This window comes from Ascaphus truei, chromosome 9, assembly GCF_040206685.1.
Source record: "Ascaphus truei isolate aAscTru1 chromosome 9, aAscTru1.hap1, whole genome shotgun sequence".
In the NCBI taxonomy this organism is placed as follows: domain Eukaryota; kingdom Metazoa; phylum Chordata; class Amphibia; order Anura; family Ascaphidae; genus Ascaphus; species Ascaphus truei.
In genome coordinates this window covers 51,488,155-51,500,561 of record NC_134491.1, presented here as the reverse complement: position 1 = coordinate 51,500,561, position 12,407 = coordinate 51,488,155, and the positions used below count along the sequence as shown (strand labels likewise).

Genomic DNA, 12,407 nt, shown 5'->3' with positions numbered 1-12,407 from the left:
AGAACAAAGACATACACACAAAGATATCAAAGACGTATGTGCGTGATGCTGCAAAACAAGACTTCTTAAAAGGCAACTTAAAGATGCAGTCCCACGAAGGACCCGACTAGTGTAGTGGCAATAATAGTTTTAAAGGGTAAATACGGGTTTTGCCACCTTTTGAAAAGTGGCTCTGTGAGTAAAGACACTGACTCTGTAAACCATGACACGAGTGTGAATCAGGGGAACTTGGTTCAATTCCCTGTGTCAGCGCTTTGTGACCTTGGGCAAGTCACCTTCTCTCCCTGTGCTTCAGGCACCAAAATCATAGATTGTAAGCTCTGGGCAGCAAATGCCTGTCACATTCCTATGTGCTTCGTACCGTAGTACACTACGCTGTAATTGTGACGCGCTTTCAGTCCTACTGGGAGAAATGCGCTATACGAAATAAAGTTATTATTTTTAAAAAAATCAATTAGTAGTAAAAATGTTTAGCATTTTAACTCAAGTATTTCATACACGTTATCAATTTAAAATCCAGAACAATGTTAAACATTGAACTTCCTATTAAATATTCACATAAATATGATTATGGCGTTTTACCAACTACGGTAGCAAGGCGACATAAATAATGTGTGTACTTGTAACTGGAAGTAGATATTAAGCACTAAATAGATCACCCCAAGCAACCCATCAGTAATTGAAAGTCCCATAGAATTTCTCCCATCCCCCAATTGTTTCTTATTTGAAGAGTTTCAGAGTTATTGCAATGTACTTCGTACAGAGGTACTACATGAATTAGCATAATTGAATAGATGAAACATACATCAACTTACCATCATTTAAAGAACATAAAGAAGCGCTTTTCTCATTTTTCCGTGGACTAAAGACGGAATCAGACATAACATAATTGACAGGTTTAATGGGAAGATTCTCACGAGCCTGAACACTACGCCCAAGAAAAACTTTACCAATTACAAGTTTCCCTAAAAAATAAAAAAAGATTTAAATTAATTACTACATTTTACCTGTGCAGCCATATATTTCAACTTGAGCAGTAATCAACCCATCATTTCCAAACAAAAATAAAAGAAGTACAAACTAGAAGGAAAATGTTTTATCATTTAAAAGTGAGTTGCTGTGTTTTAACAAAACTCAATATTGTGATATAACCATTTGGACATTGGTAGTTGCTGTAGATGTCCCACCAAATGCAACAAGTCAACATATAGTTATGAGCTAAAAAAAAACAGGCGTGCCTTTTACCGACACATAAAAATCCTACAAGTGTGATTTTAGTTCTTGGGGTTCACATATTTCCCATTAAATGTGCTTATAATTCCAAGTCTCAACAGAATTCCACACACATTTCTGTACTAATTATGTGTAATACAATGCAGTAACAGCATTCATATAGCTCATCTTCAATGGCCTTCATCCACTGCTGGATGAAGAACTCCCCAATGACCTTCGTCAGGGCCACAACAGAAATCATGGGGGCCCAGGACAAATGAAAGGAGGAGGAGGAGCAGGACTAAATATTTTTTAGTGCGCAACTTTTACTTAACTGTTTTCCTCTTATTGTAATACAGAAAAAAACATTACATTGCAATCTGTTTATTTTTATATTTTCAACAAAAGACAGATGACTGCCTGTCTGCCTTGACTAACTGCTTGGGTGGATGGGTGACTGCCTGGATGGGTGACTGACTGAAGGACTGGGTGGGTGACTGACTGCCTGGATGGGTGACTGACTGAAGGGGTGGGTGGGTGACTGACTGCCTGGGTGGATGACTGACTGAAGGGGTGGGTGGGTGACTGACCGGTATGGACTGACTGCCTGGGTGGGTGACTGCCTGGGTGGGTAGATGGGTGAGTGACTGGGCGGGTGGGTGACTGACGTGGGTGGGAGGGGGGGGCGAGACTGGCGGGCTAAACCCTGCGGCTGCTGCACGGGCAGGAGGCGGGCACGGGGGGATGCTGGGTTGGCAGGCGCGCAGGGGGAAGCTGGGTTGGCAGGCGCGCGGGGGGAAGCTGGGTTGGCAGGCGCGCAGGGGGAAGCTGGGTTGGCAGGCGCGCGGGGGGAAGCTGGGTTGGCAGGCGCGCGGGGGGAAGCTGGGTTGGCAGGCGCGCAGGGGGAAGCTGGGTTGGCAGGCGCGCGGGGGGAAGCTGGGTTGGCAGGCGCGCAGGGGGAAGCTGGGTTGGCAGGTGCGCGGGGGGATGCTGGGTTGGCAGGCGCGCAGGGGGATGCTGGGTTGGCAGGCGCGCAGGGGGAAGCTGGGTTGGCAGGCGCGCGGGGGGGAAGCTGGGTTGGCAGGCGCGCGGGGGGGAAGCTGGGTTGGCAGGCACGCAGGGGGAAGCTGGGTTGGCAGGCGCGCAGGGGGAAGCTGGGTTGGCAGGCGCGCAGGGGGAAGCTGGGTTGGCAGGCGTGGGCTTGCCACGGCGCTTCCCCTCCGCCCCACGCTGGGAGCAGGCCCACAGGCAGCAGGCCGGACACCCTACTTCCCTGTGCGACGAGACCTCGGCGTTGCGCATGGAAATCGCTGGCATCTTTTTTTTTTTTTTTTAAATAAAACGGGCACGGCTGGGCCCCGGGACGCCAACACCAGCAGACCCCCCTGTTGGCGGGCTTGACCTTCGTTGTCTTCCATACTTGAGGGTTAAGGCCTTACTTGTCATTTGCAAGTTGGCAAGTACCTTTCCCACTTTAGCCGGGTTCACAAGTACCACTATATATTTTCTTTAACACCCGTTGAGGGAAGGAGAGAGAGATATAGATATACACTGTATAATGATATAAATAAATGATAATGTACTCATGTATGTGCTGCAGTAATTGGATTACCATATCTGAAGCTCTCGGGGTCCGCGTTATTTGTCCCCTCGGTTGTTGCTTGCTTTTGTAAGAACTCTAATCTGGAGCCCTCGCACAAACTCAAACTGTTAGAGAGGAGAACAGCTTCATCTTGTTCTTGTTCAAGCAGCTGCATAAAACACAGCACGACACATTATGAACCAAGACAATTGTGAACCAAACAAAATACATCTGTAACAACATACCCTCTTCCAGGGCTCTAACAATGTTTGCCAACTCTCTGCAGCATTACATTGATTGATATAATAAAAGTTGCCTTGTAACAAGATTGTCTATGCTTTCCTTCACTTCCAGACAGCAGCAGATCAGTAACTGCATTTAAGTGGATACTGATTCCGATATGTACTGTTGTGGATTTCCCATTAGGCCCGGGTCGACGCCGGCAACATTTTGGGGCGGCAAATTTTCTTTTGACCCCATTTACACAGGCTCTGCTCTCTTCCTCACTGATTGTGCCGGGAGAGTTTGGGGCCTCTGTAAAGGTCTCTTAGGCCTCGTCCCCACTGCTCGCCCGACAGCGTGCATGGCACGAAGAAAGTACGGCCCTCTATGGGGTAGGCCCCAGTCAGTGCGTGTGTGTACAAAGCGCGAAAGAAATGTGGCTTTTGGCGCCGCGGCCGAGCAATGGCCACGTCACGGCTGCGGTTCAGCCAATGAGGGCGAACCAGCAACCTGTCGTTATTGCCCCGCTCCGCCCCCCCGCGATTGATTTTAAGTCCTTCAGATCGCTTGGGTGAAGGGCACGAGTGCCACTAGGCGCTCTGACGCGCGTGCAACGCACTCACAGGACCGTAGCCTTAACTTTTACTTCGCACTGCCCTCCTCCTTCTGTAGCATCGCAATGTCACATGATGACGCGTTGCCATGGAAACGCGTCATCACGTGACGTTGCAGCCGCAAGTATTCCTGAATAAGTTGTTTTGAGAGCATGTACTTTGTTTATTAATATTGGCCTCAAACCCAGGCTTGTTCCTCCTCTTTTGACGTGGTTTTGAAGCCTGTAGAGTTAGAGGGCTATTTATTAACCTGTGATAGCACTGGGTTATCTTGATTTTACCTTTGATCTTTCAGTGACCTTGAAACCATCTTCAAGTACATGCAGAAGTTCCCTCTTCTCTACGGGGAATTTTGGGTCGAAAATGTAAAAAAGATATTCCAACATCGTTCTGTAGTTCCTTACAAACAAAATTTAGAACGTAAATTATTTTTGCCCATGTTGTTAGCCTCATGTTCAAATAATTTCCTTATGATTCCCCCGTGATGTTTATATTGTACCCCCGTCACTGCTGAAGCAGGATGGGGAAAGGAGGCAGCGTATTACTCTGCATTGTTGTAAAAGCATCAAAACGTGCTCAGGGCTAGTCAAAAAACAAACATTTAAATCAGGCTAATATTGAAGGGATTCTATCATTGATTTTCTTGCTCTTAATATAAATGTCTAATGCAAGGGCGGCCAACTCCAGTCCTCAAGGGCCACCAACAGGTTAGGTTTTCAGGATATTCCTGCTTCAGCACAGGTGGCTCAATCAGTGGCTCAGTGGAAGACTGATCCATCTGTGCTGAAGTAGGGATATCCTGAAAATCTGGCCTGTTGGTGGCCCTTGAGGACTGGAGTTGGCCGCCCCTGGTCTAATGCATATGTTAATAAAAAAAAAATAACAAAACAAAGACAAGGAACAAGTGGGGCAGAAAATCAATTCAATATCAAGGTAAAGGAGGTTCTATCTCCAAAATATTTATGTTCCGTAATCCTCTGCTTTGGATAGTGAAAGATATTTTAAATTCAGAATCACTTAAATGTTCTGAATATTCTGGGTGTTAAAGTGTGTGTATATATGTATGTATGTATGTATGTATGTATGTATATAAAATTTTAAAAAATCACTTACTCTGAAGCACAAATGTCTTCATTATCCATATAATCCTGCAATTTGTCTTCAAATTTGAGTCTAAGAATCCGATTGTGCACTCTGATTATTCTGTTTATTTTCACGCCAGATATTCCAAATGCTTTAAAATCCCATGCACAAAAACGTGATAAAATCAGGTCATAGCAAGATTTAAACCTGTACATTTAAAAAAATAAAGCTAAGATAAGTTGAATCAAACAATAAAGCAACAGGAACCTAATGGGGGGATAGTTTGCCTAGCCTCTGTATTCTCAAATGTTACTTATAATTATTAGACTAAAGCTGCAATTGTAGAAGTGGAGGGCGAACCGTTCACGTGACGCCACGCCTCCCTGTCACCTCGGACCTCCGCACAGGAGCGCGTGACGTCATGCGCTCTGTCGCGTGTACGGCCACTATAATCACGGCCTAAAGCAACAACACTACATTCCCCCTTTTCTTTTTAGATGTAAAACATTTGACAATATATAATTCTACATTCTTACCTAAGATGGCAAATCGTTTGGTGCTCCTGTTATAAATCTGTAAAAATCCTGATTGTGTGCCTAACGAAATCGCCGCCTGTGAAATGCTGCAGCTGATATGTAACATTATATTACCAAGTGTAACACATTATTGTTAATGCTATCAGAGTAATAGATAGTCTGCTGTTTGGAACAGAGCAAGAGATCTGTTTGCGATACTTTGTTGCCAAAGGACAGAGCTAAAAAAATGGCATTAGGAGTTTAAAAAAAAAAATGCAGATAGTATTATCTAATATTACAGAACTGATTTATTTACAAAAAAAACAAAAACATATAGGATATTTCATGTTTGCTGCTTTAATAAACCTCCTTCTCTGCTCTTCCCAACTGTGCTAAACTTTTAAAATCTCTCACCCCCTTCACCTTCTAATTTCCCTTGAATAGGGCATTATTCCGTCCCAAAATCCACAAATAAGGATAAATAAAGTCCAACTTTATTCCTAAAAACAAATCCTCCTGTCTCATGCTCAGGTCCTATAAACAATCATATTGTTTTAGCATACAAACTATATTTATATCTTATATTTTGTATACAAATATTTAGTATATGTTGTAAATGTAACACCCTCCTTTACATACAAGTATGTATATCTTTATTTATATAGCACCCACAGTGTAATCAGTTTACAAAAGAGACATCACAGTAAAGGGAATAAGTGCAACAAACAAAATCATACAGTAGGAAAGGCAATCCCTCCCCCGGAAAGCTTACAATCGAAATATATGTAAACAACATAGATTTAGAAATGCATTCTATCAAAAGGATATAGTCCTTCAAATAATTACCTTTTCCCACGCTGGAACAAAGCACACATGTGTTCAGAAGCAAGTTTCAAAAACACAAGGTGACTTTAATAATTTGCATGTAACAAAGCTTTCAGATCTAGCATGCATCATCCTGTCACACACACAACAGATGGAAATATTGTACTAATTATCTTTGACAGTTAAATACAACCGGCATGAACCAAGTTTACCATGAATCGTATGGAGTGCCTTCTTCAAAGCGAACATTCCCTACGGTTTCGAGCTCGATCTGTAGGAACTTGACCAAAAGATCAGAGCTTTCGTTCGTCCGTGCAATGTCTTTCTCGTGAAATATCTGTATCCTGGTGTATTCATTGATATAAGAAGAGCAGAAACATAAAGATTAACAGCTTGTGTGACTGAATTATGCATCTGTTTTTAAATAAACACACACACACAGACAATTATGGATGCGCAGCAATGCATCCATAGTTAGGTTACGCTTATAGTAAGGGTGACGGAAGTACTTGAAGTCCGTCGCGGGTGCCCATATTGGGCGCGACCGCAACGGCGCATCGACATGGCGACCGAAATCACTGAAGTTAAGGGATCAGCCAATGAGGGCGAACCGCTCACGGCCACGCCTCCGCCACGCCCCCTGTCGCCCTCCCACGGTCACCTGCATCAAAGTGCAACATTCGCTTATAGAGACGACGGCGTGTGATGTCACGGTTGCGAGCACGTCGCTATCACTGCTACTATAAACTCAGCCTTAAGATTTGATCGAGACTTCCATTATAACTTTTTTCAGTTACTCATAAATTCACCAATCTGTCTGACATTTTGGAACTCAGGCTGGATTGCTAATGTGAATGTTTGCGGAAGGGATGTAAAAATCAATATATGCACGTATGTAACCATGTAACTACCCAATAAATTTTTTTTGGGGAAAAAAAAATATATGTCCCAGGCCACGATATCAACCTCAGACTTGTGGGGGAATCTGAAGCCTCCATACTCGCATCTCTCTCTCCACCCATGCAGATCAGACAACAGAACCCCCCCCCCCCCCGGACTAAATGTCCGATGGATCCATCCGTACGGCACATCCTCTAATATAATGGAAATATTACTGTATGCTCATTTGCATTAGACATGCAAATGAGCATACAGTAATATTTCCATTTTCAATATGCTTTAGGCCGTGTTTATAGTGCTGGAGACGGCGACGCGACCGATGACGTCACCCATCGCCGTCCGCAAAAGTTCTAATTACATTTTCCGCTACTGTCGCCAGCAACGTCACGAAAAGGGGCGGGCCGCGGTCTCTGATTGGTTTAGAGACAGTCACATGTGGCGACTGTCTCTAAAAAAATCAAAAAATTTTGTCGCGCTTACTATAAGCGCTTGCGACGGAGTCAATGTATTAGATTTGGAGCGACGTCGCGTCGCAAGGCACTATAAGCGCAACCTTACTGTGGACGGTTTTTGTCACTTTTTTTCCGAGAGAGAGAGAGAATGTGTGTGTGTGTGTGTGTGTGTGTGTGTATATATATATATGTATGTGTATATATATATATATATATATATATTATAAATAGACACACACACAATATTATATATACATATACACAGGGAGTGATGGGATATCACGCATCCATAGCTACTGTTTCAACGAGACTTCCATTATACCACTCTCACTGACTGCCCACCTCTGAAATGCACTTCCCATCAATATCCGACTAGCACACTCTCTATCCACCTTTAAGATCCATCTGAAAACCCACCCCCCTAACAAAGCGTATGAGTAGCTCTGTGGCTGATACTATACACTTCATACATCGATCTTGGCCCCTTGCAGATGCACATACCAGAACTCCTTCCTACTCTCCCTGTGCGTTTTTCCTACTTACCAATTACATTGTAAGCTCTTCAGGGCAGGGGTTCCTTTTCCTAAATGTTACTTTTATGTCTAAAGCGCTTCTTTCCATTATATGTGTATGGGAAAGTACCACACACACAAAGTATGCATTAACGTGCTTTGGGTGAGCAGAGCTCTCTCTCTCTCTCTCTCTCTGTTGAGTTGTTTACTACAAAGGAAGTGTGAATCATCAGATTAAGTATGCATTTTTTTGCTACAATACTCAGCACTGATTGGAGGAAGCCTAAAATATATGCTATAAATAAGAGGCTAGGCTGGGATAGTGCCAGAGCTTCTCCATGGACTGTGCAGGTGCCAAGCCAAGAATTCCCTTTGCTCTCTCGGGATCAGACTAGACTGATGGAGTTGTTTAGCTATGCAAGTTGTAACTGAGAACATAACCGGCTCGCAACCCTCCCCACCCCCATGCTTTGCTGATGTGACCATCCTACATGACATGATCCCATCTCATTAGAGAATGTGGAAATAAGCTCCAAAGAACCAGGCTTCTCCGGTCCATCTCTCCCCTAAACAGCTCCTCAAACATAAGGCATTTCCGGACCCGCTTTCCTCACCTCCAAAAGCATCACACCTCTTTGATCCCCGACTCCTCCTGCTCCCCAGAAACATGGGGCCTCTCCAATCCTTTTCTCCCCAAGCATGGGGGGAGGGGGGTTATGGTTGTGTGTCACCTTAACTTTGAAATTTCCAGACTTTTGAAGGGTTTGCTTACAAAACTGAACTACACTTTAAATAAGTTGTTTTACATATATTTATTTATATATACATTTATATTAGAGAGAGAACAGAGATTTAGCTGCAGGATTATGTGCTCACTGGATGATTCGTGTTCACCTCTCCGGATAAAAACAATAGAAAAAGTCCACAGCACTCCAGAATTAGAAAAATATAAAGATACATTTATTAAACACACCATGAGATACAAACAATAAAATCTGAGCGACGTTTCAGGCCAAAAATCATCTCTCTCTGTCCCCTCCAACCCCGTTGGTTTGAGGTACGCATATTGTTAACCTCCAGTCCCCACTCAACCTGTAGTATGTATACAGTATCTTTATTTATATAGCACCATCCTGGTACATAGAACTTCACAGCAGTAACACATGGGACATAATATCGTCGTAGCAGAAAAAGTCAATATCTACATTCCTTGAGTACTGAGGAAAAGGCGATTAAATGTTGTTTTTGACAGGAAACAAATCTGTATTTAAAAAAGGAAGGTATTTTGATATGACAAGTTCTGAAGATTTGGGGTCTTTAATGAGTCATTAGAATTTTTTTCTTTACTAAACCTATTTTCATGAAAGGTTAAAAAAAACAAAAAAAAAAACACTTAGTGAGTTTTACCTCTACATCGTTGATATTATAACACATAATAGGAATAAGCACTTCAGACATAAAACAATAGGAAAAGGAGGAGTCCCTATCCAGAAGAGCTTACAATCTAAGTGGTAAGTGGGGAGAACTTACAGAGACAGGAGGGTGTTCTGGTAAGTGCGTCTGCAAGGGGCCAAGGCAGGGCCAGTTTGATGGCGGTACTATCGCACCGAGCCCCGAGGTTACAGAGGCCCCCCGCTCCTCCCCACAACAATAAAGCTGATTGGCAGAGGAGCATGCGGGGGTCTCTGGAACTGCCTCTGACCTGTCCAGCGGCATCAACTCTTTCACCGTCCCATTATAATGACACCGCAATGGCAAATGGCGTTGCTATGACAACGTGACATCGCAACATCACATGGCATCGCGATGACATGACGTCACGTGACACCGCAACATCATGACACAGCGACGTCAGAGGAGATGCAGCTCCAGACCAGGTAAGAGGCCCCGCAAAAGAACAAGCCAGCCCTAGATCAAGGTCAGTGCAAATGAGATGTATAGTATTAGCTTGGTTTCAGGTATTCCCTGATTTTTGATGTCTCATCCAGTAGGTTTAGAATTACTATAAGAACATATCTACGGTAAGATACAAGAGAGTAGCTTTTTACACTATTGCTTTTATATTGAAGTCAATTATGTTTTACAGCTTTTACTTTAGCTTTGGACTGAAAAGTGGAATTGGGGGCAGCATCTGTGACCCTCTCATAAGCTTAGGGGGTGCCAACCACTGAACTAAAACATACTCATCCAGCTTCCGTGTCCAGAACATGATCCTTTCTTTCAGGGCGCATACTTTTTGCTCCACCTGGCTTGAATAGTTCTTGGTGCAATCTTTCAAAGTCTTCAACCGATCACCTGACTCTTCCATGTCAGACTGTGTTTGATCACATCCATGCGAGGTAGGAACGTGTCTCTGAATATTGGCTGATAACTGCAGCTCTGACAGTTCACATTCCAACTATAAAAATAACACACACAAAAAAAAAATGATACACACTGTTCCGATACATAAAGTGTGAAAGCAGCTGTGAATTTCTCGCTATGCACCATCCCAACTCTTGCGTTCTTCTCAAGGAAGTCTTCTCTCTACCACCTTTGTACCTAAAGCCCTCTCCCGCCTTAAACCTTTCTCACTGACTTCCCCGCACCTCTGGAATGCCCTTACCTTCAATACCTGACTAGCACCCTCTCTATTCACCTTTAAGACCCACCTTAAGACCCACTTGCTTAAAGAAGCATATGAGTAGCACCGTGGCTGATACTATACACCTGATACATAAACCTTGGCCCCCTGCAGACGCACTTACCAGAATGCCCTCCCACTGTGTCTGTACGTTCTTCCTACCTACCAATTTGATTGTAAGCTCCTCGGAGCAGGGACTCCTCTTCCTAAATGTTACTTTTATGTCTGAAGCACTTATTCCCATGACTGTTATTTATATTTGTTATTTATATGATTGTCGCGTATTACTACTGTGAAGCGCTACAGTATGTACATTAATGGCGCTATTTAAATAAAGACATACAATACATACAATAATAGAGGACAAGACAAACCAATCCTAAAACAAACCACCCAGGCTGCGGATTTTGTATAACAGGGGTTCCCAAGTTCAGTCCTCAAGACCCCCCCAACAGGTCAGGTTTTCAGGATATCCCAGCTTCAGAACAGCTGGTTCAATCAGATGGAGCCATCAGCGCTGAAGCTGGGGCTGATTAAGCCACCTGTGCTATAGCAAGGACTGATTGAGCCACCTGTCCTGAAGGAGGGACTGATTGAGCCACCTGTGCTGAAGCAGGGATATCCTTAAAACTTTACCTGTTGGGGACTGTAGTTGAGAATCCCTGCTGTATAGTATAGTACAGGGGTGCGCAGCGGGGGCCGTGGGGTTTAAAGAGGCCCCTCGCGTTTCCCGAAGGTACTTAAATGAAAGGCCGGGGAAGCGGCGAAGTCCTCTGGAAACTGCACTTACCTTGGCTCAGACGGCTTCTGGAGACACGGCATCAAATGACGCCGCGGGGTCATTTGACGTCACGTTGCCATGGCAACATGACGCCCAGAACGCCGGAGCCGAGGTAAGGGGGCGCGGAGAGAGGGACAGCCGGCAGGGGGGCGCAGGGGAAATGATTGCACTCCCCTGGTGTAGTATATTCATTCAAATATTATTTAGCCAGCAATTTTAACAACCCTTAATTAAAAGCCTTTTCTGGAGCAGAGGGATTGAGTTCCCATGGCCATGTAATGTATTTAAAAAATAAAAATAACGTTTGTATTATTTGGCACATATATTTAGTTATACCTTTTGCTTCTTCACACTTACGTTTTTCATTATGAAACGGAGTACTCGAATTCGATTTTCTGGTATTTGCTTCTCTTTGCATTTGTGTTCTTTCAGTTTGCCAAGCTCTTCTGTTAGCCTTCTATCAATCGTCTTGACACGCATGTTATAATATATTATCTTCTTCATCACCGTAGACTTTCATTTAAAAAAAAAAACAACAATGCAAGAATGAAGGCAGAAAAAATATAAAAAGGTTGTGTTTTGCTTGGACTGCAAAGGGGGGTGGAAAAAAAAAGGGGAAAGTGTAGCTGCCGGAATTGACACAATATAGTCCTGTTTGCAAGATTATAAATAGGGAATCTGGTTTTAGGTGTTAACCGAAAAATACAGAACAAAACACCATGACTGATCATATTTGCACTTTCGGTTAAAACCGATCAACACTGTAAATGAAACATCCGTTCCCATTAAATTACACCTCTTGTGGCATCCCGTCCTCGGGTAAGGGACAAAAGAATCATGGGGCAGTATGGAAACAAAAACAAACAAAAAGTAAAGTGCACCGATAAACCCCAAATTCAAATGTGTCGATTATTTTTCTTTAACACAGATTTTTGTAATAAAATTGAAACACCAGAAGAAAAAGAAATAAACACTGATTTTATGGGAAAAAACCCCACTGAAAACTGGAATTCCCAATTATAAATGGCGTAAGAAAGTTACATATCCCGAATTAAAAGATTCACATTTTTATTTTTTAAATCAATT

At 43.3% G+C, this 12,407-nt stretch overlaps 1 protein-coding gene across 13 annotated transcripts in view; it reads right to left on the bottom strand.

The window, feature by feature from the left end:
- LRRC9 (leucine rich repeat containing 9) overlaps positions 1 to 12,407 on the bottom strand; it is a 75,369-nt gene that overhangs the window by 47,732 nt on the left and 15,230 nt on the right. For all 13 annotated transcript variants that reach the window (XR_012803906.1, XR_012803907.1, XR_012803908.1 and 10 more), the window contains exons 8-14: positions 11,679 to 11,834; positions 10,101 to 10,315; positions 6,266 to 6,397; positions 4,744 to 4,920; positions 3,912 to 4,029; positions 2,825 to 2,963; positions 816 to 965 (exon numbers count right to left, since the gene is read on the bottom strand). Coding sequence is in view for 2 of the 13 variants with exons in the window: in XM_075614812.1 (XP_075470927.1) it covers positions 816 to 965; positions 2,825 to 2,963; positions 3,912 to 4,029; positions 4,744 to 4,920; positions 6,266 to 6,397; positions 10,101 to 10,315; positions 11,679 to 11,834 (1,087 nt within the window). In the remaining 11 variants the exon portion in view is untranslated. The remainder of the gene's footprint in view (positions 1 to 815; positions 966 to 2,824; positions 2,964 to 3,911; positions 4,030 to 4,743; positions 4,921 to 6,265; positions 6,398 to 10,100; positions 10,316 to 11,678; positions 11,835 to 12,407) is intronic.